The 26,511-nt window shown below is 40.1% G+C and overlaps 1 protein-coding gene across 1 annotated transcript; it reads left to right on the top strand.

Annotated features, from left to right (window-relative positions):
• Window positions 1-13,440: 13,440 nt before the first annotated feature.
• Window positions 13,441-26,270, top strand: PRSS35 (serine protease 35). The gene is made up of 2 exons (XM_033235545.1): window positions 13,441-13,659; window positions 24,002-26,270. Exon 2 carries the CDS (start codon window positions 24,022-24,024, stop codon window positions 25,258-25,260), a length of 1,239 nt encoding a protein of 412 aa, XP_033091436.1. The 5' UTR covers window positions 13,441-13,659; window positions 24,002-24,021; the 3' UTR covers window positions 25,261-26,270.
• Window positions 26,271-26,511: the final 241 nt, after the last annotated feature.

Below are 26,511 nucleotides of genomic sequence, written 5' to 3'. Positions count from 1 at the left end.
TGCTAGGCTCAAGTGAGCCTCCTGCCTTGTCCTCCCAAAGTGCCGGGATTACAGGCATGAGCCACTGCCCCTGGCCCCTTTGTCTTCTTGAAAGGACAACAGTTTCATTGGACCACACTGTGACCTAATCTAACTTTACGTCGTAAAAGTCCTGTCTCCAAATACAGTAGTCACATGGTGAGTTAAGGCTTCAACATATACATTTGGGAAGACACAATTCAGTCTATAACACACTATGTGTAGCCTTTCAAACTGGTTTCTTTCACAAAGCAAAATGCAGTTAAGATTTCTTCATGTCTTGTCATGGCTTGACAGCTCATTTCTTTTTTTTTTTTTTGAGATGAAGTCTCACTGTGTTGCCCAGGCTGGAGTGCAGTGGCACAATCTTGGCTCACTGCAACCTCAGCCTCCCGGGTTCAAGCGATTTTCCTGCCTCAACCTCCTGAGTAGCTGGAACTACAGGTTCACACCACCACGCCTGGCTAATTTCTGTATTTTTAGTAGAAACAGGTTTTCACCATGTTGGCAAGGCTGGTCTTGAATGCCTGACCTCAGGTGATCCACCAACCTCAGCCTCTCAAAGTGATGGCATTACAGGCATGAGCCACTGCGCCCAGTTGCTCATTTCTTTTTGTCACTGAATAATGTGCCATTGTATAGGTATATCTGTTTATCCATTCATCAATTTGAGGGTATCTGGATTGCTTTCAATTTTTACCAATTATGAATAAAGTAGCTATAAACATTCCTGTGCAGGTTTTTGTGTGGATGTACATTTTCAACTCTTTGGGGTAAATACATTTTCCATCCGTACGTATTAGTTGATTTTTGAACGTTGAATGAGCCTATTTACCTAGAATTAGTCCTGCTTGGTTGTGATGAAGCATAGGTCTGCAACTTACTTTGATTTTTTTTTTTTTTTTTTAGAAACAGAGTCTCGTTCTGTTGCCCAGGCTGGAGTGCAGTGGCGTGATCTCGGCTCACTGCAACCTCCACCTCCCGGTTCAAGCAATTCTCTGCCTCAGCCTCCCGAATAGCTGGGATTAGAGGCGCCCGCCATAACACCTGGCTAATTTTTTTTTTTTTTTTGTATTTTTAGTAGAGATGAGGGTTTCACTATCTTGGCCAGGCTGGTCTTGAACTCCCGACTCATGATTCACCTGCCTCAGCCTCCCAAAGTGCTGGGATTACAGGCATGAGTCACTGTGCCTGGCCTGAAGGGTATTTTCAAAATAACATGGATAAAAGATGTATGTTTGAGAGATTTTGTAATAAAATGTTGGAAAAATTAGAAATCTATATAGATTAGGACTGTAAAGCCAGAGACAAATACAAAAACAAAAGTGATTTGATCTGTAGTCATTTTGTTATTGTGAGTACTTTTTTCTTTCTTCAATTTAGAGCACTGAGTATTTCTAAAAGTTTTTTTTAAAAAACACATCAGCGAGACCAGGCACAGTGTCTCATGCCTGAATTTCAGCACTTTGGGAGGCTGAGGTAGGGGGATTATTTGAGGCCAGGGTTTGATACCAACCTGAGCCATATAGCGAGACCTCATCTCTACACAAACTAAAAAGTTAGCCAGGAATCGTGGTGCCTGCTTGTGGTTCCAGCTACTTGGGAGGCTGAGGTGGGAGGATTGCTTGAGCCCAGGAAGTCAAGATTGTAGTGAGCCATGATTGCACCACTGCTCTACAACTGGGGTGACAGAGCAAGATGCTGTCTTCAAAAAAAAAAAAAAAAAACTGGTAAATCCCACTGAATTTTTTAAAAAGTGCTTATAATTCTCTACAAATATGTTTCTATTTTAAAACTCACTTTCTGGTTAAGAGCCTAAAGCTCAAAATTCCATCCAATATAACTGCTTTTCACTAACATCAGAAATTCTCCTTCTCTGAACTCTATTGCTTTTTCTTTCTTATTTACTTAAAAAAATCTAGTTAAATACATAATAATTCAGTTTTCCCCTAATGTTCTAATTTTTTATGAACATACTTGGCATTATAGGGAAAAAGTGTCTGCCACTCGCCCTGTCTGTTCATCACTATGTGAATTTGGCAAATGATTCCTCCTCTGATCTTGAAGTTCTGTAAACATAAGCTATAGGTTTCTGTATTTGCATTATTCTTTTACTGCAACTCCAGAAAACATTTTTTATGAGAAAAAAGGGTTACATTTCTCATTACAGATGTTTTTAATAAGAAAATTTCACAATCAAATATCTACATCCAGAAATATCAAAGGAAATGTTTATTGTTGCATTTTTCTCAGTTTCAATTATTTTCAACATCATTTAAGGATAATTTGACTTTTCAAATGAGTAAGTTTAATTATTTGCTATGCTCAAGTTATTGTGCTACTATGGGAAATGTAAAAATGAAATAAATAAGGCCTTGTTGATATAGTTTGGCTGTCTCTCCACCCAAATCTCATCTTGAATTGTAGTTTCCATAATTCCCACATGTTGTAGGAGGGACCAGGTGGCAGATAATTGAATCATAGGGGTGGTTACCCCCCTACTATTCTTCTGGTAGTGAAGAAGTCTCATGAGACCTGATGTTTCCATAAGGGGTTTCCCCTTTCTTTGGTTTTTATTCTCTCTCTTGCCTGCTGCCATGTAAGATGTACCTTTCACCTTCTGCCATGATTGTGAGACCTCTCCAGCCATGTGGAACTGTGAGTCCACTAAACCTCTTTTTCTTTATAAATTACCCAGTGTCTTTATCAGGTATGTCTTTATCAGCATCATGAAAACAGACTAATACACCTGTCCTCATAGTGCAGATTTCCCAACTTTTCAAACATCACCTATGATAGCTGTAAGAGCAATACTAGCAGAGGAAGGAGTGAAGTTAGTTGAACTGACTTTGTGGAGAAGAGAACATTTGAGCTTAGATGCAAAGCAGCTTTAGGGGAAAGGTGTCTTAGTAAGGACTCTGCAGAGAAAATGAACTAACAGAATGTAGATACAGTATAGAGAAATTTATTTTTAGGAACTGACTTATGCAGTTGTGGAGGCTGGCAAGTTCAAAATCGGCAGGCTAGGCCAGCAGGCTGGAGACTCAGGAAAGAGTAGCAGCTTAAGTCCAAAGGCAGTCTGCTGGCAGAATTTCTCCTTACTTACAGAAAGTCAGCCTTTTTTCTATTAAGTTCTTCAACAGATTTGATGAGGCCCACCCACATCATGAAGGGTTACCTGCTTTATCTGCTGATTTAAATGTTAATTCCATATAAAAAATACCTTCACAGGAATATCTAGAATGTTTGACCAAATAGCTGGGTACTATGGCCTAGCCAAATTGACACATAAAATTAACCATCGCAGTGGGATAAGCAGGTTCTCAGGCTTACGGAAGAATTGAAGCTTTGTAATAGGGATAATTTGCAATGGGGACAATTCACGAAGCAATGTCAGAGGGAAAGGAGAGGGGGATAATCCAGGTCACACAGAGATGGGATGGGCTTAAAAAGAAGGATGGTAAAAGATGGCTTGGGTGCCAGAATAATTGTGAGAAGAAGGCAGAAATGCTTATTCACATCAGATAGCTTTGATCTCTCAGAGAAAAATGGGGTATTTGTTGGAGGGAAGGGCTGGGAGCTGGTGGCAGCTACAAGCACATCTTGGGGACAAGGATGGTGTTGGAGAATATGGAAAAGTATTAGGAAGGAATAGCACTCAGGCACTCACAATAAAATTTGTTTTAAGAAGTGTTGAGCCTAAGTTGGCTTTCTCACCCTCTTCTCTTTTTTTTTTTTTTTTTCCAGCATGATTTCTAAAAGAAGGGCAGCTGTGGAATTACAGCAACTGGAATTTGCATCCCAGGAACTCACTCACTTACCTACTATGTGACCTTGGGAAAATTACCTAAACTCTTATAGCCTCTGTTACGAATAGTTATTAAAATGACCTGTGTAAAAGTGTCTGGGATAGTGAGTAGTACTCAACCAGAGGCGATTTTATCTCTCAAGGGATAATTGGTGATGTCTGGAGACTTTTTTTTATTGTAAACAGCTGGGCAGTGAGGCATGGTGCAAAGCTGTGCTATTGGTATCTAGCGTGTAGAGGCAAGGGATGCTGCTAAGCATCCTACACTGCACAGGACAGCCACTTACAATAAAAAATTATGCAGAATTGGCATTATCCAACATGCCAATGACTCAGGCATTATACACAGTAAATGTTGAGTACTGTCTACTAATCATGGTAAACCAAATTGAACAGAATTTTTCCCATAAGTGACCACATCTGAAGGTTTGTTTTCTACAGTGTTGAAAATGTTCTTCCTTTTGAAGAAGGTTAAAGTGTAGAGATACATACAAAAAGCAAACTCTATTCAGAAACTCTTACACAAATAAAATATTCTATTTAATTCAAGAAATACCCAAAGTCCAGCTCTCTGATATTTGTTTTGAAAAGCTTTGGGCTAGGACAGACTTGAAATTTAATGTACTGTGCTCCCATGAGCCAGACTTTGAGGGGAACTTTCAAGTGATTTGGATTTATGTTTGTAAATGCATTTATACATTTTCCCAATATTGGTGATATATTTAGAAATAAAACAGAGAACTCAGCAAATCAAATGATTCTGTTTTATCTAGTCCTATGTGGAATTTCTTGGCTAAGAATAAAATACTCTAGGCAGTCTCAGTGCCAACATAGTACAGCTTTATCTGAAATGTCTTAGTATCTCTTTCTCAGAAGTACAGATACTAAACAAATATGCAAATATAAGGTGATTTTAGTTCCGTTGAAGTGATTTGATCATATTTGTGTCAAAAGTTCAAGTAGTTTCCATTATATTTGTGAGGCAGGGAGGGAGCAGCTACTCTGTAAATACATTAGCTAGTTAGATAGCTCTTAGTAATGCTATCACATCTAAACCCTGCATTTACTTAATCCTTTCCTTTATGTTTTGGGAAAAACTTGCTAGACAAACCAACAAACAAAAACAAAAAAAACCTTACAGAAACTTACAAAAATAAGGGCTTCTATTCGTCAAATTAAATGTGGCTAGGAGGTTTGAAAACATATTTTGAATTTGATGGTTAAGTTTTAAACTATGAAGTGAGATCAGCTAAAATTGGATGAGGAAAAAACTGTGTGAGCCCTGCTACTTGCTCACTGGACAGCAGGCCAGAATTCATTCCCAGGCCTCAAGTAACTGATCAAAGTTGAGAGAAAAGGGGAAGAGACCATTATCCCCCGAACTGAACCGAGAAGTTCCAGTGGATGTTAGGGAGGGACTATAGGCCATGGCTGAAATCAGCAATCATGTCACCCTTGTGACACCATGAGCAGGGGTAGAGAGTGATTTTGAAAAGTAGCTGCCATTTATTGAGAGCCTACTATGGGCTCTCATAGTTAAGAGTTATAATACTTTAGATATTCTTTTATTTGATACTGACAACACCTTTAAGGGTTGAGATCATCACTCCAATTTTTCCAATAAGAAAAATCAAGCTGAGGGAGATTAAGCAAATTGCCTGAATTCACCCAACTGGTAAATATCTGAAGCAGGATTTAGACCTAATGTGCGAGGAATGTTGAAACAACTGAAAAAAAGTATACCTTGATTTGTGTTTGTCTATGTTAAAATAGATTTATTGTGGTTTTTAAAAAATGAATAAGCTTATTTTTTTCTTTTTGAGACAGCGTCTTGCTCTGGGCTGGAGTGCAGTAGTGCGATCCTAGCTCTCTGCAGCATGAAACTCCCCAGCTGTAGCAATCCTCCTGCCTCAGCCTCCTGAGTAGCTGGGACTACACAACATGCCACCATGCTCAGCTAATGTTTTATTATTTGCAGAGACAAGGGTTCATTTTGTTGCCCAAGCTATTGCCTTGAACTCCTAGGCTCAGGTGATCTTTCCACCTCAGCCTCCCAAAGTGCCAGGATTACAGGTGTGAGCCATTGCACCTGACCCTAAACTTAATTTTAAAGAGCCTCTTTAGGTTCACATATTGTAGGGGTTTTATGCCAATTTTACAAACAACCTATAATAATATAAGAAAATTTAAAAAGTTGGAGTCCCTCAAGCTCCATATGACAACCTCATGCATCTTTTTTATGGTTATATACACATATGCAGTTTGATAAAACAGAGTCATATACATTCTTTGAAAGCTCAAGATGACTTTTTTTTATTTTTTATTATACTTTAAGTTCTAGGGTACATGTGCATAATGTGCAGGTTTGTTACATATGTATACTTGTGCCATGTTGGTGTGCTGCACCCATCAACTTGTCAGCACCCATCAATTCATCATTTATATCATGTATAACTCCCAGTGCAATCCCTCCCCCCTCCCCCCTCCCCATGATAGTCCCCAGTGTGTGATGTTCCCCTTCCCGAGTCCAAGTGATCTCATTGTTCAGTTCCCACCTATGAGTGAGAACATGCGGTGTTTGGTTTTCTGTTCTTGTGATAGTTTGCTAAGAATGATGGTTTCCAGCTGCATCCATGTCCCTACAAAGGACGCAAACTCATCCTTTTTTATGGCTGCATAGTATTCCATGGTGTATATGTGCCACATTTTCTTAATCCAGTCTGTCACAGATGGACATTTGGGTTGATTCCAAGTCTTTGCTATTGTGAATAGTGCCGCAATAAACATACGTGTGCATGTGTCTTTATAGCAGCATGATTTATAAGAAATGGGGAAAGGATTCCCTATTTAATAAATGGTGCTGGGAAAATTGGCTAGCCATAAGTAGAAAGCTGAAACTGGATCCTTTCCTTACTCCTTATACGAAGATTAATTCAAGATGGATTAGAGACTTAAATGTTAGACCTAATACCATAAAAACCCTAGAAGAAAACCTAGGTAATACCATTCAGGACATAGGCATGGGCAAGGACTTCATGTCTAAAACACCAAAAGCAACGGCAGTAAAAGCCAAAATTGACAAATGGGACCTAATTAAACTGAAGAGCTTCTGCACAGCAAAAGAAACTACCATCAGAGTGAACAGGCAACCTACAGAATGGGAGAAAATTTTTGCAATCTACTCATCTGACAAAGGGCTAATATCCAGAATCTACAAAGAACTCAAACAAATATACAAGAAAAAAACAAACAATCCCATCAAAAAGTGGGCAAAGGATATGAACAGACATTTCTCAAAAGAAGACATTCATACAGCCAACAGACACATGAAAAAATGCTCATCATCACTGGCCATCAGAGAAATGCAAATCAAAACCACAGTGAGATGCCATCTCACACCAGTTAGAATGGCAATCATTAAAAAGTCAGGAAACAACAGGTGTTGGAGAGGATGTGGAGAAATAGGAACACTTTTACACTGTTGGTGGGATTGTAAACTAGTTCAACCATTATGGAAAACAGTATGGCAATTCCTCAAGGATCTAGAACTAGATGTACCATATGACCCAGCCATCCCACTACTGGGTATATACCCAAAGGATTAAGATGACATTTTTTAATACAGATGTTTTGCTTTCTCCTAGTTCTTTCCTCCTCCACTTACCCCCACATTCTAAAATACAGTATATTTTCTATACCTTCTCCTTTATTCACATAATCATAATCACCCATATGCATTTATGTATACATATCTATATATAGATACATATGTAAGTTCTTTGGTTGTTGCTTTTCTATAAATGGGAACATCTTATATATGTTCCTCAGTGCATTTTACTTAACTACACTGGGGAAATCCCTACAATGCAGCTGGTTTGGTTCTGATTTATCCTTGATAATAGCAACATAATATCCCAGAGTATGGATATACCATAGTGTATTCAACTATTTTCCTTTTATGGGCATTCACTTTATTTCTTCTTTTCTGCTATTATACAACAAAGATTGCAATAAGTATCTCTGTACATAGCCTTAATTTATTTTGAGCCCTGAAATCCTCCCTCTCACTAACTCCTTATGTTCAGTCACCAGCTCACTCAATTTGAACCCTGACACATCTCTGGAATCTGTTCTCTCCCCAACTCCACCTCCATGGCTACTGCCTGGTTTGAAGCTTCATAATATCTAGCTTGAACTATTTTAACAGTCTCTTAGCTGTTCTTTCTACTCCAAGTTTTAAAACTTTCCCTCTCTCTCCCAAAAATTCTTCTGCTTCTAGGATTCCCTTTTTGATATGCAAACGATCCTTATCTTTTCGGGTAACCTCGCATGTAGTTTGTGCAGTTGGCTAGGAGTAAGAGAAACAATCATGCATTGGAGATGGCGAATGGAAACCAATACTCTGACAGCATATGGAGGCAACAACAAGGAGTGGTGACACCTGCCGACCTCAAGAGGGCCTGTTCCATCTGAATTGTTAGCTCCTACTTAGCTTCAGCTGACTACTGCCATGAGGGAATGTGGACCAGACGTGCCTGATGGTCTAATTTTTCTCTCACACACCAAAAAACTAGAAATCAAATTTTTAATGAAAATCTTCAAATTTTCTGGCCACACCAAAACATCTGGAATCTGAAATGTTTGTCTTTCAAGACAAAATGTGGCTCAGCTTGTGAGTTATTCCCATTTCTCATTGTTCTTCTCATCTATCATCTCTTCATTGATGATTTTTTATTCATCCTCTAGGAGGTTACCTAAATGTGATGAAGGTTATTTGATTTAATGGATGCTTCATCTCTGGATCCAGTGAGAGTCTTGGGGCATTATAAGAAAGAGAAGGAGCTGGTTGCGGTGGCTCACAGCTGTAATCCTAGCACTTTGGGAGGCCGAGGAAGGCAGATCACTTGAGGTCAGGAGTTCGAGACCAGCCTGACCAATATGGTGAAACCCCACCTCTACTAAAAATACAAAAATAAGCTGGGTGTGGTGGCACATGCCTGTAGTCTCAGCTACTCGGGAGGCTGAGGCAGGGCAGGAGAATCGCTTGAGCCTGGGAGGCAGAGGTTGCAATGAGCCAAGATTGTGCCACTGCACTCTAGCCTGGGCGACAGAGCAAGATTCCATGTCAAAAAAGAAAAAAAAAAAAAGAAAAAGAAAAAGAAAGGGAAGGGAAGGGAAGGGAAAGTATAACAGAGAGAAGCTGACATTAGAGGTACCGTGGTCTTGCCTTTCCTGGGAGTGAAGTGGAAGCACAAAAACCAGTCATATGTCACTCACTAGACTCTGCTCCTGGGGCCAAATTCCTGGCTCTCCTTATTAAGCACTTATGTGCCAGGCCACAGCTAAGGGTGTCCACATACATTCTTCATTTGCTCCTCATAACCACTCTTCCAGACAACATTTATCATGCTAACTTTCGAATGAGGGAAGAGGGACTCCCAGAGGTTAAGTGGCTTGGCCCATATCACATGGCAGATAAGTGGTAGTGTTCAGGTTCAAACCTTAGTTTCCTAATCCCAGATATATTTCCATTGAGTACACTGTTCTTATCCATAGTGGGTTCAGTTCCATATTCAGAGGCCATGTAGAAGCCTTCATTCTTCTTGACTGGGTATGTGATTAACTAGGTGGTTTGCCCAGGATATTTGACTCTGATAAAGCTCTTTATTGAAGGCTTATTCATGTCCTCTAGTTATTTAATCATCATTTCCAGAACCAAGAAAACATGTCATAATAAAAAATAAAACAAAAAGCTATCATAAATTTCCAAACTTGGAATATAAATGACTCTGATCCATTAGCCTTAATTTAATGCCTATGAATTAAACTTCACAAGAATCTCTCTCCTCTGGCAATGTCCTGTGAAATCCTGTCTCTGGGAGACTTTCTGGTTGGGGCCCAGTGCTTTAGTCCCAGCTGCATTTCCTGGAGTTCATGTCCTCTTCAGATTTTAAATTTATATTTATTTATGATGCTTCTAGGTTAAGTCTCTGGTTTCTGTAAGAAATCCAATTTCCTCTGATAATTCTCTCTATTGTGTCTAAACTACAGATAAGAGTGGTAGAATGTCTTGATTCTGGTTCATTTGATTTTCTCAGTTAACATTTGTTAAATATCTACATTGCAGGTACTGTACTTAGTGCTGCATATATAAAAGTTTTGCTGCCCTTGAGGCTGTTCTATCTGGGAGGCAGACATGGAAAAAAATAATTCCCAAACAGTGTGGCAAGTACCCAGGACCAGTGCTGGCACAAAGGCAGCAGAGAAATCAACACCGCCTATCAGAAAGAACAGGACCAAATGGAGGAGGGGCTGCACTGACGGACCCAACTTTCAGATTTTTGGGGGAACACATCATTGCATTTCCTTGGGCCACCCAAAAAGACAGAGAAAGCCAATGGTTTTGCAGGTTTGTGGAGCGCCAGCAACTGTTCCTCAAATGAGCGGATCATAGGTGGCTTCTATCAGAATATATCTAATTTGAGGACAAATGCTACCTTATCTTTTGTTTCTTAGTACATCTGCTTAATTTTCTCAGTCTGCTTTAACCAAGGGACCCCTAGGTTTTTAAACAGGCAGAACCATGCAACCTAATAAATAATAAAGAGGGTTTTGATAAAACCTTGGGATTAAAAGTTAACAGGAAGATTAGAGCCACAGCAATTCAGGTCCCTGTACAAGGTTGAGTCATCACTTAGACCTTCACCATGGACCATGAAACATCTCCTCTTCCTGTCTTTCCACAGCTAAAACTTTCCAAGTACATTTCCATGATAAATAAGATTTAGTCTTGGATAGAGATTTATTCTATTTTGGTCTCAGCCTCTTGGGAAATCAAGTGTAGAAGAAAAGGCTAAGTAGTACAGCCTTAATCATAGCCAGGCCTGACAGTGGTCACCGCTTCTCTTCTATAGAGACCACTGTACCCCTCATGACCTGAAATGTGACAGAAGATGTGTTCTGGGCCTCTTGGTTCCATTTCCAGAGAAGCATGTAAATGCCTCCATTAAGCTGGGGACCTCACAAAGGACAGATAGTTATCAATTTTGTTGGTGCATTAACCAAGAATTTGGGTTGTATTAAAAGTAATTTGATAAAGTCTTTGGTCATAATAATCACAATAATTGAAGATAAAGTCAAAGAGCTTGGGGAGACATGGCTAGAAACTTTGTTATGAGTTTAATTTTTTTTAACTGATAACATTTCCTACAATGCATTATTTCCTAAAATGGTAAGAGTTATATTATACAAAGTTTTCATTCCCATGTGGAAAGCTGGTTGAGAAACACTGGAAAATTATAGGACCATCACTATAAGACCAGAATGAGGAATTTGATAGTTTGAGAATCTAGTTTGGTATGGGTGTCTGAATTGCTCATACTTTGCTATAGAAAACCTGAGGGGCCGGACTAGGCCAGGAGAAGAAATCTTGATTAAGAGAAGCCAGAATTCTGGCCAGGCATGGTGGCTCACTTCTGTAATCACAGCACTTTCAGAGGCTAAGGCAGGAGGATCGCTTGAGGCCAGGACATCAAGACCAGCCGGGGCAACATAGCAAGATCCTGCCTCTACAAAAGAAATAATTTAAAAAGCTGGGTGAGATGGCATGTGCCTGTGTACCTGGGAGGCGGAGGTGGGAGAATTGCTTGAGCCCAGAATTTGAGGTTGCAATCAGCTATGATCCTGCCGCTGCACTCCAGCCTGGGTGACAGAGTGAGAATTAAAAAACCCTATCTCTAAAAATTTAATGAATTAAAATTTTTTTAAAATAAGGAGGAAGCCAGAAGCCTAGAACTAGAGAAAGAGTAAATATGAAGCATCAGGACCAGATGAAGTAAAGCGATACATTTTGAAAACAGTCAAACCAATAAGACAACCTGGAATAGATCTAGAAATAGGGTGCAAGAGGGCTTGGGGTCAAAGGTTCAGGAAGGGGGGCATGAAAATGAGAGAGCCCTGGAAGTCTGCTTTCTGTGATGCCAGTGGAGAATGTTGAATAAAGTGAAGGAAGCAGGAAGGGTTCACCTGGGTCCACAGTGAACCCTTCTGGATCTATACAGTGTTAGAATCCCAAAAATGTTTGAGAGCTGCAGGCCTTGGAACTCCTCCAGCTCAACCATCTCAATTTACAGATGAAAAAGCAGAGGCACAGGGCACACAGCTATTTAGTGTCAGGCAGGATTCCCATTCTGGGTTCTGGGCTTTCTCTGTGACTTCTCCACACTCCAGCTGACTAGCAAACTTTTTAGTTCCACATATAATCCAGCTGCTACTATATGCCAGGCCCTATGGTAGATGGTGGTGAGTCAAAGATGCATATGACTATTATGATCTAATTGGTGAGACAGAGAGCTTCAAAACTCATTCTAACTGGTAAAAATTACCAATAGACTTTAATATATGGGTAAATGCATATGTTAACAATGCTAAATGAGAAAACAGCAATGAAATTGTATATATAGTTGACCCTTGGACATATATTTGAACTGCACAGGTCCACTTACACACATTTTTTTTCCATCCAAAAGAGGATAGAAAACAGCATTTTCAGGCAGAACTGCTTAAACAGAGGGCAGACTTTTCCTATATACGTGTTCCCCAGGACCCACAGCTGGACTTGGACTTGAATATGAGATGATTTTAGTATGGGGGAGCTGAGGGGAAGAGGGCCTGGAACCAGTCTGCTGAGTATAAGGAGGGACAATGCTAAGTATGTCATGATCTCATTAAAAGTACATAGAAACTTGAGATATGCAATAATTCACTAACGAACCGAGTGTTACAAGACATGCTAAGACCTTGTGTCATAAATACTTGTGCATTTACTTGATCTCCCCGCTTTAGGGCCAGGACCAAGTTTTGTACTCGTTGTATCAGTGCATCTTGCCCCAGACCCGTCACCCACTAGAATTTGTTGTTAAACAAATGAGGCTTCCTTCCTCATGTGGCCCCCCACCCCTCTCCTAAAGAGGACAATTAAAGTACGAGAGAACGGATGAGGTTAGAATGCTGGTGGGACTGAGATGGGAAAAGGACCTTAAAGGTTATTCGTCCAAAGAAGAAAACCAGCCTTTTCCCAGCAGACGGAAACTGACGCGCTCCCCCTGGAGGCAGCGCAGGATGCTCCCGGGCCTCCGGGCGTCCCAGCTTGGGGTCCCCATCCTCGTGTGCAGTCAGGGCACTGGTGGGAACCCTGGGCTCAAGGCGGCCCTCGCGCTTGGCGCTGGTACAAGTCGGGGTAACCTTACGGCTTGTGCATCCAGAGAAGCGAGGTCTCTGGTGGAGACTAGCTTGGGATAGGTTGGGGAGACACCCTCCGTTCTTCTACATGCGTGGGGTCTCAACAGCAACCAGTGGGGAATAAGACTTACTGAACGAACCCTGAGACTGTTAAAGGAGTGCATACTATCAAAGGGACAGGCATCCCTGTGAACCTGCTCATGAATTTTTCCTAATGCTTGATTTAGCTTGTGGGCAGAAATGCTGGAGCGAGACACGGCCAGGTCCGTCCTGTTCCTCCAGGGAAGTCCCCTCTCCGCCCTCCCTCTCCATCTCCTCTTGCCCACGTCCTCCCCCTCCCCTTCTCCCCCATCCCACCGCCCCCGCCCCGCGTCATCGCCCCCTTTCCCCTCCCACCTCCCGGCCGTGGTGCGGCGCAGCTGTCTCCTCCTCCGCAGTCTCGGCGGGAGCTCCGGGTGCTGTGGCCGGGCCTTGGCTGGGCGGCCTTCAGCTCAGGCTGGCTGAGAGGCTCCCAGCTGCAGCGTCCCCGCCCGCCTCCTCCGGAGCTCTGATCTCAGCTGACAGTGCCCTCGGAGACCAAACAAGCCTCGCAGGTAAAGATGAAGCTCCCCAAACCCAATAACCTTAGAACTTAGAAATTTCCCTGAGAAAGGCAGGACCTACCCGAGGAGCGCTTCTTTGAAGGACTTTGAAGAAAGGGATCAAACTTGGCACTTTCTTTCAGTCCTCAAAGAAACTAACCACCCTTCCCCTAGGCAATTCTCTCTCCTCTGCAGTTTAATATTAACAGCAACAATGTTTGCATTGGAGTATAAATGGAATTCTTTCTGCTTAAGCAGTACCAGAGGGGACCCTCTTTATTTTTATGATTGTTAACAGATGCCATTGAGAAAGGTATAAAACGCATTCCTGGAAAGTCTCTTTGGCGGGGTTACTATGAAAACTAGCCTCTCCCTCTACCCTTTTATCAGCTTGGCTGCAGGGATCAGCAAAAGGAGCATAGGAAAACGTTTAGAAAATAAGGAGGCGAAACGAAGTAGAAAAGCTTTTGACTTGCTTTGAAATACTCGAGCTGAAGAAAAAAAGTGTGTGGGGTGGTGGTGGATGAGACATTGGCAAAATATTGACAATAGTTGAAGCTGCTGATGTGCACATGGGGGTTACACTTTTCTCTCAACTTTTAATACTTTTCCCTGTGCTTTTGTGTAGTCGTGAAATTTTCTATAATAAAAGGTTCTTTAAAAAGTTGTAGAAACACTCCCGCTTGATTGCTCAGACGTTTTTACACTGTCCTTGATTTGAAAAGAAGCTGCATGCTGTGTCTAGGGGGCTTTCACCCCTTATTAACCCTTCTGACTTCTGAAATTCATTCTTATTTTTTCCGAAGTACATTTGTCTCCCCAGAGGATTAAAAAAGTCATATTTTGCTGGCTGGAGAATTATACTTAGAATCTGGTTTATAATTTAGAAGGGAGAATGTTAAAATCCCTGCCAAATAAGACATGTAGGCTTGAAAGTAGCAGCCAAGTATCATATGGAATTTTATTTTTATTAGGAAATATTAGAGGAGTTCCTTTAGTGAGGGAAGTGGTGGACGTGGATACTGTCCCCTATTTTTCTTCCAGATAGCTGGAAAAACTGTATGCTTTTAAGAAGCTTTTTCATGTTTTAAAATGTGAGATTGTTTAGCATATACCTGGCATATAGTATATACTCATTAGATGTTAAAATAAACAATTGCTAGTATGAGTTAATTTTCTCCATTGGGTAAATTGTTTTCCTCTGCCCAATGCTCAAATATCCAACAAGCATATTGCATTTTAACAGTAGGATCAGACTCAGAATTTGGGAGGATGGAGCCACTTTGCCTTAGCGCTGAGTTAACTTTGCAGATGAGAAATCTGAGATGGAGAGCTTAGGAAACAGTAAAGTCAAGTTAGTAGTATGCAAGCTGTTATTTTATAATTAAAAACTTTAAGCTTCATATAGGTAAAACTGATGTGGGTTGGCTAAAAACATTTTGACCATAGATGCTTTAAAACCTGAAAAGTAGCATACCTAGCATACCTATTTATAGATATTCTTTGCTCTCAAAGGCTAACTTGAAAAATACAGATAAGTTTAGAGCTATATGCTGTGCACTTCATAAGGCAGCATATGAAAGAGTCCTCTTAGGGTTCCTTTAATGTCATTCACCCCAAATTTGATTGATCCGTAGCATTGCAGAAATTGTAGAAATTGCAGAAATTTATATGTGCAGGTCATGGAAAAATAGCCCCAAAACAAAGGGAGGTTTTGTTTTTTATTGTGATGAGAAACAGAAGTTGTGGGTTACTGTAAAATAATCAACTGTGTAACTTTACCATCTTCCTTTCCCTCAAGTACTGCCAAACTTTTTAAACAGACATTTTTTTGGTCTCCATTTATGAAACTAAACTTGAAAATAGTGCTATGGTATGATATTTTGAATAGAAATTGGCCCGCTGTCAATGAACTTTCTTGCCGTTTATTCTCAGCCTAGAGTCAGTGGAGAGCTTATCCTTTAGTAATGGATTATAAAGTATTTGATAAATATATGTGAAAGGTCTGGCAGGTTCAAGATTTTCCTTAGCATTGAAATAAATTGTGGCACGTTTGGGGGACTAGTTCACATTGCTGTAGGTCATGCTGGAAGTGCACTGGCACTACAACTGTTTTTGAAAAACTATCTGCCAGAAAATTGTCTGGCTGTAGACAGCATTATCAGCCCTCAGTTCATCAGGATGGGCTCCGTGGCTTGTAGGTGGGTTTTCTAAATGTAATAAATTCCATATGTCACAGCCATCTAGTATATTATTAGCCAGTTAGAAGTTTTGCCCCTGCTGAATCTTACATGCTTTTAAAATAAAATCTATTTCACAGCTGAGTAAGTGTAAATATTTTAAATACCGGCCTTAGATTTGCCATCACCAGGCTAACTTTGCCATCTAGTGGTAGCAAAATGGATAACAGGCAAGTTCTTCCCTGGATGAGTAGGAATTGAACCTTCCTGAGAAGCATTGATGAGTCAGTTACTTGTGTTTTCTCATTTGCAGTTTACTCTAGAACTTTAAAGCTGGAAGAAATCTTAGAAATGTTCTAGTCCAACTCAACAGTTAAGGACTATCAGATAGATTCTTTAAAAAAGGCTTCGAAATGATGCATGGCAGAGTTAGCACTTGGTATGCATTTGTTGAATAGACAAATTTATGTACCCTGTTCTAATGTTTGTTTTTCCTCTAGCAATATTGCATCCTACCGCCATGAGGTTTTATCGTGATCTTCTGTTTTTAGTGTTTTTAGATTTAAAGTTGCATTTCTATATATTATTTCTTAAAATAACACGTTTTCATTTATGTTTTAAGTCCCAGATGGAAACATTCTTTTCTGCTGGAATTTTTTTGGAAACAGGGCTTCCCTGTCTCATTCTAGTTGCCCAGGCTGGAGTGCAGTGACACAATCACAGCTCACTACAGCCTTGACCTTCCAGCTTAGGTGATCCTCCCAACTCAGCCCAGAGTAGCTGGGACCACAGGCATGCGCCACCACACTTGTAGAGACAGGGTCTCCCTGTGTTGCCCAAACTACTCTCAAACTCCTGGACTCAGGTGATCCTCCCATCTCAGCCTCCCAAAGTGCTAGGATTACAGGTGTGAGCCACCGCGCCTGGCCTTTTTCTACTTTTTAATCACTCCTTACTACTACTACTTGTTTTTTCTTTTTTTGAGGGAGTCTCGCTTGTTGCCCAGGCTGGAGTGCAATGGCGTGATCTCAGCTCACTGCAACCTCTGTCTCCCAGTTCAAGGGATTCTCCTGCCTCAGCCTCCCCAGTAGCTGGGATTACAGGTGCGCAACACCACGCCCAGCTAATTTTTGTATTTTCAGTAGAGACAGGGTTTCACCACGTTGGCCAGGCTGGTCTGGAACTCCTCACCTCAAGTGATCCACCCACCTCGGCCTCCCACACTGCTGGGATTACAGGTGTGAGCCACAGTGTCTGCCACTCCCTACTACTTCTTTCTTTCTAAACAGTCAGGCAGACTGTTATAAAAACTCGATTCTCACATTTTTAAGTGTAGTAGTTTCCTACTGCTGCTGTAACAATTACTGAAAACTTAGTGGCTTAAAACAACACAAATTTATTATCTTATGCAGCTGCAGATCAGAAATCTAAAGCTTTATTGTGATCTATTTTTAGTTTTTAAATTGCATTTATGTATATTTTTCTTAAAATAACACATTTTCATTTATGTTCCTCCTTCTGGAAATTCTAGGAAATACTTTATTCCTTACCTTTTGCAGCATCTAGAGGGCACTCATATTCCTCAGCTCATGGTCCTGCATTACTCTGGCCTCCGCTTCCATCTAGCAGCTCTTCCCACTCTTAACCTGTTTTTCTCCTTCTTATATGAGCCCCTGTGATTGCATTGGACCCACCTGGATAATCCAGAATAACCACTTCACCTTAAAATCCTTAATGTAATCGTATTTGTAAAGTCTCTTTTCTTGTGTGTGGGAAATATTCACAGGTCTTGGGGATGAGGATATTTGGCATACCATGATGAGGCAGTTAGAGATGTATAAAATACCTTATAAATATCTACCTGAGTGTTGGCTCCCCCTGTTTGATATGAATAACATTTGCTTTAATCTTTGTGGAGTGCTTACTGTGCTCTGGGCATTGTGCCTATCGTATTAGTTTCTCACAAATATTCTAAAATATTATCTCTAATAAATGTGGGAAATAATGTCTAGAGAGATTAGGTAACCTTCACAAGATCACAGTGTAACAAGTGGCAAGTGTACTTAAGTTGATTTGGCTTCAAAGCCCACTGCCCCCATAATCATTGAAACACCGTAGTTCTTACTCTCTTCTTTTATTACGTTACAGGCACAATTATTTTCTCATACACTTTCTAACTTAAATGTTTCTAACTTATCTTTCTAACTTAAATGTTACCTCCATGCAGTGCTGCTGTCAGGGAGCACTTCCGTGGGTCAGGAATTAGATTTCATAAGATACCCTTCTCCTCAGCATCTGTTCCCCCAAAATAAAATTGACTATGAAAGTTTTTACAATTGTCATCCAAAACATCACCGGTTTCTTTAGTGATTGCTTTATTCCTGTTTATGTCATTTGTAACTCTCCCCCTGTCCTGCTGTGGCCTTTTGCCTAAGCCATTTCTCTCTGCAGTTATTCGGAATCATCTGGCCAGGCCCCAGTGTCTCCCTGTTGTGTGTCAATCCTGAGTAGGTGGAGGATGAAAGTAGAGAAGATGAGAGCATGTCTTCGAATGTAGGTATGGCATGTAAACACAGCCAGTGGTGCTGGGAAGGAGAGGTGTTGGGATTGCAGATGGCTAAATAGAGGACAGCCAAGTGTTAAAAGGTGGTCGTGCAATCATTGGTGTATCCTTACACGCTAAGGTAGAGGGTGGTGTTGGCCCTACAGGGTCATTGATATGACTGAGTAGTTCCTGACCCACAATAGCCTCCCAGGAACTGTTTGACGGATCAATGCAAAGTTGTGTCGCATGGCAACATACTATATACATAAATATGGACAAGTTCCTCACTAGACATTACAAGGAACCAGGTGAAAAGAAAGGCATGAGTAATTGTGAATCTGTCACCTGGTGAGGGAAAGCAATTCAGTGCAGGTCCTTCAGTGGTAAGTCAGCATCTTTGCTTTCTCATAGACAGGAAAAATAATTGATTTGAAATATTAATACAGTGGGCAGCCTTCTAATCTTTCATTAGTTTGCCTGCTCTATCTAAGCTAGACTATAAACTTCTAGGGTAAAAAACAAAACACAAAAGAGAAACTGAGCCTTAAGGTATAATGTCATTTCATCATAGGATTCTATATACTCTAGATAGACTCACTCAAAAAGTTGAGTTTTTCTTTCATTGTAGATCACTCCCTTAGAGTAATTATGTTGACAGACTCTGTTTCTTTTTAGACTGAGGGTCTGATGCAGTTCCAAAATTCCCAGTGTAGATCCAGGCTATAAATAAGACACAGAAAATGCAATTTAAGTGTTTTGTGGCTGCAGAGTGTTTAATCACACTTAAGTTTTATAGCAATGAAAAAAATATATTACAGAGCCATGGATATTCATAGAGATGAGTAATTAGGAAAGCATTCATTTGGAAAGTCTCTAAAGTGAAGCTGTCCTTGAACAAAAAACAAAACAAAACAAAGAAAAAGGGAATTTTAGAGTGAGTTGGAAACTATCTATCTTGAAATAAAAATATTTGACTGTGAAACTGACTTTTTAGAACACTACAAGGTCTCTAATTTTGGCTTATATAACAACCTGTTTTGAAGTGATACAAATTCACCAATTAAGGCAGGATAATAATTTTAAAATAACATGTGTTAACTGCTTACTATCCTCTGGGCTCAGTAGTAATTCTTTGCATGTATCATCTCATTTAATCTCTATAACAATGTTATGAAGTTGAAATTACTGTAATATTATCCCCACTTTGCAGATGAGGAAAGTGAAACTTCGATAGTTAATGAAATGTCCACATGTATATACCTCGTATGTGGTGAAGAGGGAATTGAACCCAAGCCTTCCCACTCCTTGGTCTACACTCATAACCACTATGCTGGAACAGATACAGAAATATTCTCAACACTGAGAGCAATCACATTCCTAAGAAACTATAAACAAATAACAAAAGGGTAATAGTAAGTGATCCCATAGTTAAGTGTGGGTACGTCTATTAATAGATTGGGTACAAATGTGTAATTACATCTCTTCCATCAGTAAGAGTTCGTCTACGTACACAGACATTCTTACTTCCTCCTTAATTCCCTTCTACTCAATCTGTCTTCAGGATCTAACCTATAATCAGCTGTGTGTGTGCTGACTCACAGTGGCGGACAGAAATCGCTGCAACTTCGCTTTCATTCACTGAAATTGGAATTTGAAGCCCTAAATCCAAGCCATCTGGAAATGGACAGTGAAGGTCACAATTATATTGCAAGACAGGAAAAATGAGGGGGATGGGGAAGACAAGGGACGTAAGACTTTCAACATTTTATAGCTGCCCCTTCAATCGGGACTGTGTCTTTTTAGATCAATGAGTTAGTCCTTTTTGGACAATGAACATATGTAGATATCCACTGAACAAACTGTGGATTGCTCTATCAGTAAGAGCTATCATTTATGCCACATTGACGTTTTACCACAAGACAAACTTAGATTTTCCAAAAGAAAGTGTCCTTAAACATTTGCCCAATTTTAAATTACAGGCCAAATTAGGCTAAATCCATGTCCTCTTATTACTGTGATTCTGAGGTCATATTACAAAGTTCTGCCCTTCCCATGCCCAAGGGTAGACGTGGGCATGGTTTTTATTACTGTGGTGCACTGCACAGAGCTCCCTCAAAGGGCACCAGGCAGGGCTGGTGAATCAATGCCATTGAATGATCTGTAGTATGAGATATTGGAGGCATTACATATAAACCTTATGAATTTCATTTTTTGAGACATATGATCCTAGTTCATACCACTGCACTCCAGCTTGGGTAACAGAGCAAGACTCCCTCTCAAAAAATAAATAAAAATAAAAATAAAAGTAAGTTATGTTTGTTCTTTATGAACTGGGGTGAGTGATTTGATATTGTCAGTTGCTAACATAGTAAAAGAATGAAGTCAGAATAAATTAATTTTGTACACAGAGATAAGCAGATGTCATTTAAAATCCAGATAAGCCATCATCCTTGCAAAGATCACCTTCTGGGGTATGGCTCATGTTGCTACACCAGAGCCGTGGCTACTGTAGTGGTTCTTAAACTTTATTGAGTGTCAGAGTCATCTGGAGGGCCGGTTAAACCCACCTGGGAACCACTCTCCACCACCCTTTCAGGATAGTTTCTAACAGTAGGTCTGGGCAGGCCCTGGGAATTAGCATTTTTAACAAGTTCCCAAGTAATGCCCAAGTTACTAGTGTAGGGACTGTCCTTTGAGAACCCCTGGTCTGGTGTTTCCTTTTGGTGAGCAACCAAGATTTGGGCTCTCAACCACCATTCATAACTGCTGTGAGAATGTGAACGTGAACACAGAGCAGGAAAACCATGCCTATATCATTGGTGTTATCATTTGGTAAATCAAATCATTGCTTTGTACCAAGCATGGTTTCAAAGGAATTAATGGCATTGGAAATTTCCAAAGTATTAGCTAAGGCTTTTGACTAGAACAATAGCTTTATCTGCATAGCCAGAAATAAAATTATACTTAAATACCATTCAACTCTGATGAGGCTTTCTTAAAAGTCTGGCTACAGAATTATGGCATAGGACAAACCCACCTGGGGAAAAAATATCTCAATAACACTATTTAGACCTCCTTTATTTTGCCCAGGAATGCCTTTCACATGTGTATTGCTCCGCGGATCATTAGTATCAGGTGTTAAGATATACCAAGTGAGATACTTTGTGTCTCTTGACGTGGATATTTGGCTGACTTTCAAGCTTTGATGTAATCATATATTAAGTACACAGTAGACAGCTGTTGTCATAAAGAGCTAAATGAAAAAGCAATTAAAAAAAAGTTTCCCACACCAAAACAACTCCCTTGATTGAAATTTTGCTGCAAATCAAGTAGATTCAAAATATATATATATATGTATATAATGATATATATCATTTTTATGTATTTTGGTTTGTTGATAAGCTAAGTAGCAGCAAATAACTCTTTGATATTCACTGTTTTTTTCAGCCACGGACATAAATTTTCATCCCGGGAACTACAATTTCAAGTGCTCAGTAGAGTTACTGAGTTGTGAGCCTTTTTCATTCTAATTAAATTAACTTGATGAAATACTATTGTGAAAAATTGCATAAAGACAAAATAAAATACTAAGTGGCTCTACTCTACAAAATCCTTGATGATATAATTACTGCTTTGCAGTGGTGACTATTAGCAAATATTGTGACATAACGCAGATTTCCTCCTCTCCTCCCCTCCCCTGCTCTCTCCTCCCCTCCCCTTTCTTCCCCCTCTCTTCTTTGACAGGGTCTCACTTTGTTGCCCAGGCTGGAGTTCAGTGCCATGATCATGGTTTGCTGCAGCCTTGACCTCCTGGGTTCAAGCAATCCTGCCAAGTAGCAGGGACTACATGTGTTTGCCACCATGCCTAACTAATTTTTTAAAAGTTTTTTTTGTAGAGATGAGGTCTCAGTCTGGTCTTGAACTCCTGTATTCAAGGGATCCTCCCATCTTAGCCTCCCAAAGTGCTGGGATTACAGGTGTGAGCTACCACACCTGGCCTGCTTAATATTTCCAAATGTATAACAGTTCAAATTAATTATGTTTTCATTAATATATCACATTTAAACAATAAATAGGTTAATGTAGCATACATTTTTGTTTGATCAAAATAATGTTTTAGTTTGTTAATAAAATTATTGTACTTGTTTATGGCAAAATAAATTCTGTTGTATCAAGGGATACCGATATTGAACTCTGCATCGGGGGTGATTTTTGCCTTTTGTGCCAGTGCACGCATCCTGTGGGTGTACCCTGTAGTACAATGGCTGTGGGCCATTGCTAATGTGCTTTCTTTTCCATGCAAAAAACAAATAAATAAAACTTATCAGAAAGCATTGAGGATGAAGGTATTGTAGGGCTAAGCAAATGCTGAATTGCCTCTGCTTTATACAAAGTACAAATCATTTGCTTAAGTCTTGATATTTTAACTATTAGTTAAAAATGACTTGAAGCATAGTTCGCAAATAACAGTGACACCGAGGTTCAAAATTGCTGCTCCAGTGTGCTCCTACTATATCCACCTCCAAGCAAAGATGGCTGATACACATCAGTTCCACTAAATAGATACATGTACGTGCCAGTGAGCCTCAAGAAAAGAAAAAGAGGGTGAGAAGATTTGAACAGTAGGAGAAGTATTATATAATTTATTATGTGCTGGCACCTTTAACAATATTTAAATAACACAACAACACTGGTCTTAGCTGGTGAGACCTGTGGTGAAAAGGGACTATATCTAACCATTATCATGTCCTCCCAATAGCCTGTACTTCATAAATTCTTACAAATAATTTCAATATGCAGTAATGTCCCACAAAATGAATGTCCCATCATTTTGTATGATGCTTTGCTTAGATGGTGGTTTCAAGCATAACTTTGTTTTTTAACAATGCATGGTATGTTTTTCTTACTTTAGCATAAAATGGCCTGTGCTGTATATTTTCTTTTTATGACCAGGAGTTCTATAAAAATCAAAGCAGATCAATAGAAGATTAATTAGCAATTTATTTATTGCTAACACTCTTACTGCTTTAAAACATTATCCAGTAATATGCATTGCACCTTTACATCAGCTTGGGCTGCCAATCCTGGTTCATGGACATTCACTGTATTCGATGAGCAGTTTTATTTAGCTCTGTGCTAGGCAGTTACAGTCTAGAGATGAAGAAGTTATGATCCCTGTTTTTAAGTAGCTAAGTGTGGGAAAAGACTGCAGCACATTTGCTGCTATCTTTATTTCTAAATCATCTGGATATAAAGTTGTAGGATACCTAAGGAGGAGAGTGTGGCTTAGCCGACAGAGGGTCTCAGCCTACTACCCTATTGTACTCTCTCAGGCACTGGGCTGTTAGGAGAGATGGAGGGGGAGGTGACAGGATGACAGGTTGGGGTGGGAGCCAGGTCGATTAGGGCTGGTGGAGGGAAGTTTGAGTGAAAAACGACTTACTGATTTTGGAAGTCTGTGTGAGCCCACTTACCAATGTTTATCTAATCTCAGTAAAATCTGGGTAAGGTGGAAATAAGGGCACCTCTTTGTGGGGAAGGTACATTTAGGATCCAAGGCCTAAATGAAATGGATAAGTAAGATTTAAAAAGAAAACATTGTAAACCTCTCTCTTTTTCTGTTTTTAAGGAAAAAATTAGAAGATCAAAATGGAAAATATGCTACTTTGGTTGATATTTTTCACACCTGGGTGGACCCTCATCGATGGATCTGAAATGGAACGGGATTTTACGTGGCACTTGAGAAAGCTACCCCGGATTGTCAGTGAAAGGACTTTCCATCTCACCAGCCCCACGTTTGAGGCAGATGCTAAGATGATGGTAAATACAGTGTGTGGCATCGAATGCCAGAAAGAACTCCCAACTCCCAGCCTTTCTGAATTGGAGGATTATCTTTCCTATGAGACTGTCTTTGAGAATGGCACCCGAACCTTAACCAGGGTGAAAGTTCAGGATTTAGTTTTTGAGCCGACTCAAAATACCACAAAGGGAGCATCTGTTAGGAGAAAGAGACAGGTGTATGGCACTGACAGCAGGTTCAGCATCTTGGACAAAAGGTTCTTAACCAATTTCCCTTTCAGCACAGCTGTGAAGCTCTCCACGGGCTGTAGTGGCATTCTCATCTCCCCTCAGCACGTTCTAACTGCTGCCCACTGTGTTCATGATGGAAAGGACTATGTCAAAGGGAGTAAAAAGCTAAGGGTAGGGTTGTTGAAGATGAGGAATAAAAGTGGAGGCAAGAAACGTCGAGGTTCAAAGAGGAGCAGGAGAGAAACTAGTGGTGGTGACCAAAGAGAGGGTACCAGAGAGCATCTGCAGGACAGAGTCAAGAGTGGGAGAAGAAGAAAACAATCTGGCCGGGGTCAGAGGGTTTCTGAAGGGAGGCCTTCCTTCCGGTGGACCCGGGTCAAGAATACCCACATTCCGAAGGGCTGGGCACGAGGAGGCATGGGGGACGCTGCCTTGGACTATGACTATGCTCTTCTGGAGCTGAAGCGTGCTCACAAAAAAAAATACATGGAACTCGGAATCAGCCCAACGATCAAGAAAATGCCTGGTGGAATGATCCACTTCTCAGGATTTGATAACGATAGGGCTGATCAGTTGGTCTATCGCTTTTGCAGTGTGTCCGACGAATCCAATGATCTCCTTTACCAATACTGCGATGCTGAGTCGGGCTCCACCGGTTCCGGGGTCTATCTGCGTCTGAAAGATCCTGACAAAAAGAATTGGAAGCGCAAAATCATTGCGGTCTACTCAGGCCACCAGTGGGTGGATGTCCACGGGGTTCAGAAGGACTACAACGTTGCTGTTCGCATCACTCCCCTCAAATACGCCCAGATTTGCCTCTGGATTCACGGGAACGATGCCAATTGTGCTTATGGCTAACAGAGACCTAAAACAGGGCGGTGGATCATCTAAATCACAGAGAAAACCAGCTGTGATTATTGTAGTGAGATCACTTCATAGGTTATGCCTGGACTTGAACCCTATCAATAGCATTTCAACGTTTTTCAAAATCAGGAGATTTTCATCCATTTAAAAAATGTATAGGTACAGATATTGAAACTAGATGGACACTTCAATGCCAAGTATGTACTCTTCTTTACATAGTGATGAGTTTCATTTGTAGGAAAATTTTGTTGCCTTCTTAAAAATTAGACACACTTTAAACCTTCAAACAGGTATTATAAATAACATGTGATTTCTTAATGGACTTATTCTCAGGGTCCTACTCTAAGAAGCATCTAATAGGAGGCTGGTGGTGTATTAAATGCGAAATTGCATAAAGGTCGATGGTAACACAATTAGTATCAGGATAGAGACAGAAAGTTACAACATAGTTTGTACTACTCCGAGATGGATCCATTCAGCTCATGCCCTCAGTGTTTATATTGTGTTATCTGTTGGGTCTGAGACATTTAGTTTAGTTTTTTTGAAGAATTACAAATCAGAAGAAAAAGCAAGCATTATAAACAAAACTATTAACTGTTTTACTGCTTTAAGAAATAACAATTACAATGTGTATTATTTAAAAATGGGAGAAATACTTTGTTCTATGAAATAATCTAGTTTAGAAATAGGGAAGCTGAGATTTTAAGATCTCAAGTTTTTATTTAACTAATACTCAAAATATGGACTTTTCATGTATGCATAGGGAAGACACTTCACAAATTATGAATGATCATGTGTTGAAAGCCACATCATTTTGTACTATACATTCTGTGTATGAGGTGCTACATTTTTAGGACAAATAATTCTGTAATCTTTTTCAAGAAAGAGTCTTTTTCTCCTTGACAAAATCCAGTTTTTGTATGAGGACCATAGGGTGAATTCTCTGATTAGTAATTTTAGATATGTCCTTTCCTAAAAATGAATAAAATTTATGAATATGACTTTTAAAGGGAGGGTCTGGTTATTTTCCTTAGGAACCAAGGCTGCAACACTCATTCTGGCCATCATGTAGTGTAAGCAGAGTCCAGTGACTGCCTTGGGGCAAAACACAGAGTAGGCACTCAATGTGTATTTCTTGAATGAATAAATACTTGCTAAAGGGCTGTAAAAAGGGAATAGTTCAGGGCATTATGTTTAAAGAGTTTTAGTGATTTATAAATCAAGTACACCTTAAAATCGAGCAAT

Source organism: Trachypithecus francoisi, unplaced genomic scaffold, assembly GCF_009764315.1.
Source record: "Trachypithecus francoisi isolate TF-2019V2 unplaced genomic scaffold, Tfra_2.0 Lachesis_group15, whole genome shotgun sequence".
NCBI lineage: Eukaryota > Metazoa > Chordata > Mammalia > Primates > Cercopithecidae > Trachypithecus > Trachypithecus francoisi.
Note: the sequence above shows the minus strand (reverse complement) of the source record. Positions and strands in the feature narration are given on the sequence as shown.

Coding starts and splice junctions, on each gene's coding strand:
- PRSS35 (XM_033235545.1), top strand. CDS start 24,022: ATGGAAAATATGCTACTTTGGTTGATATTTTTCACACCTGGGTGGACC.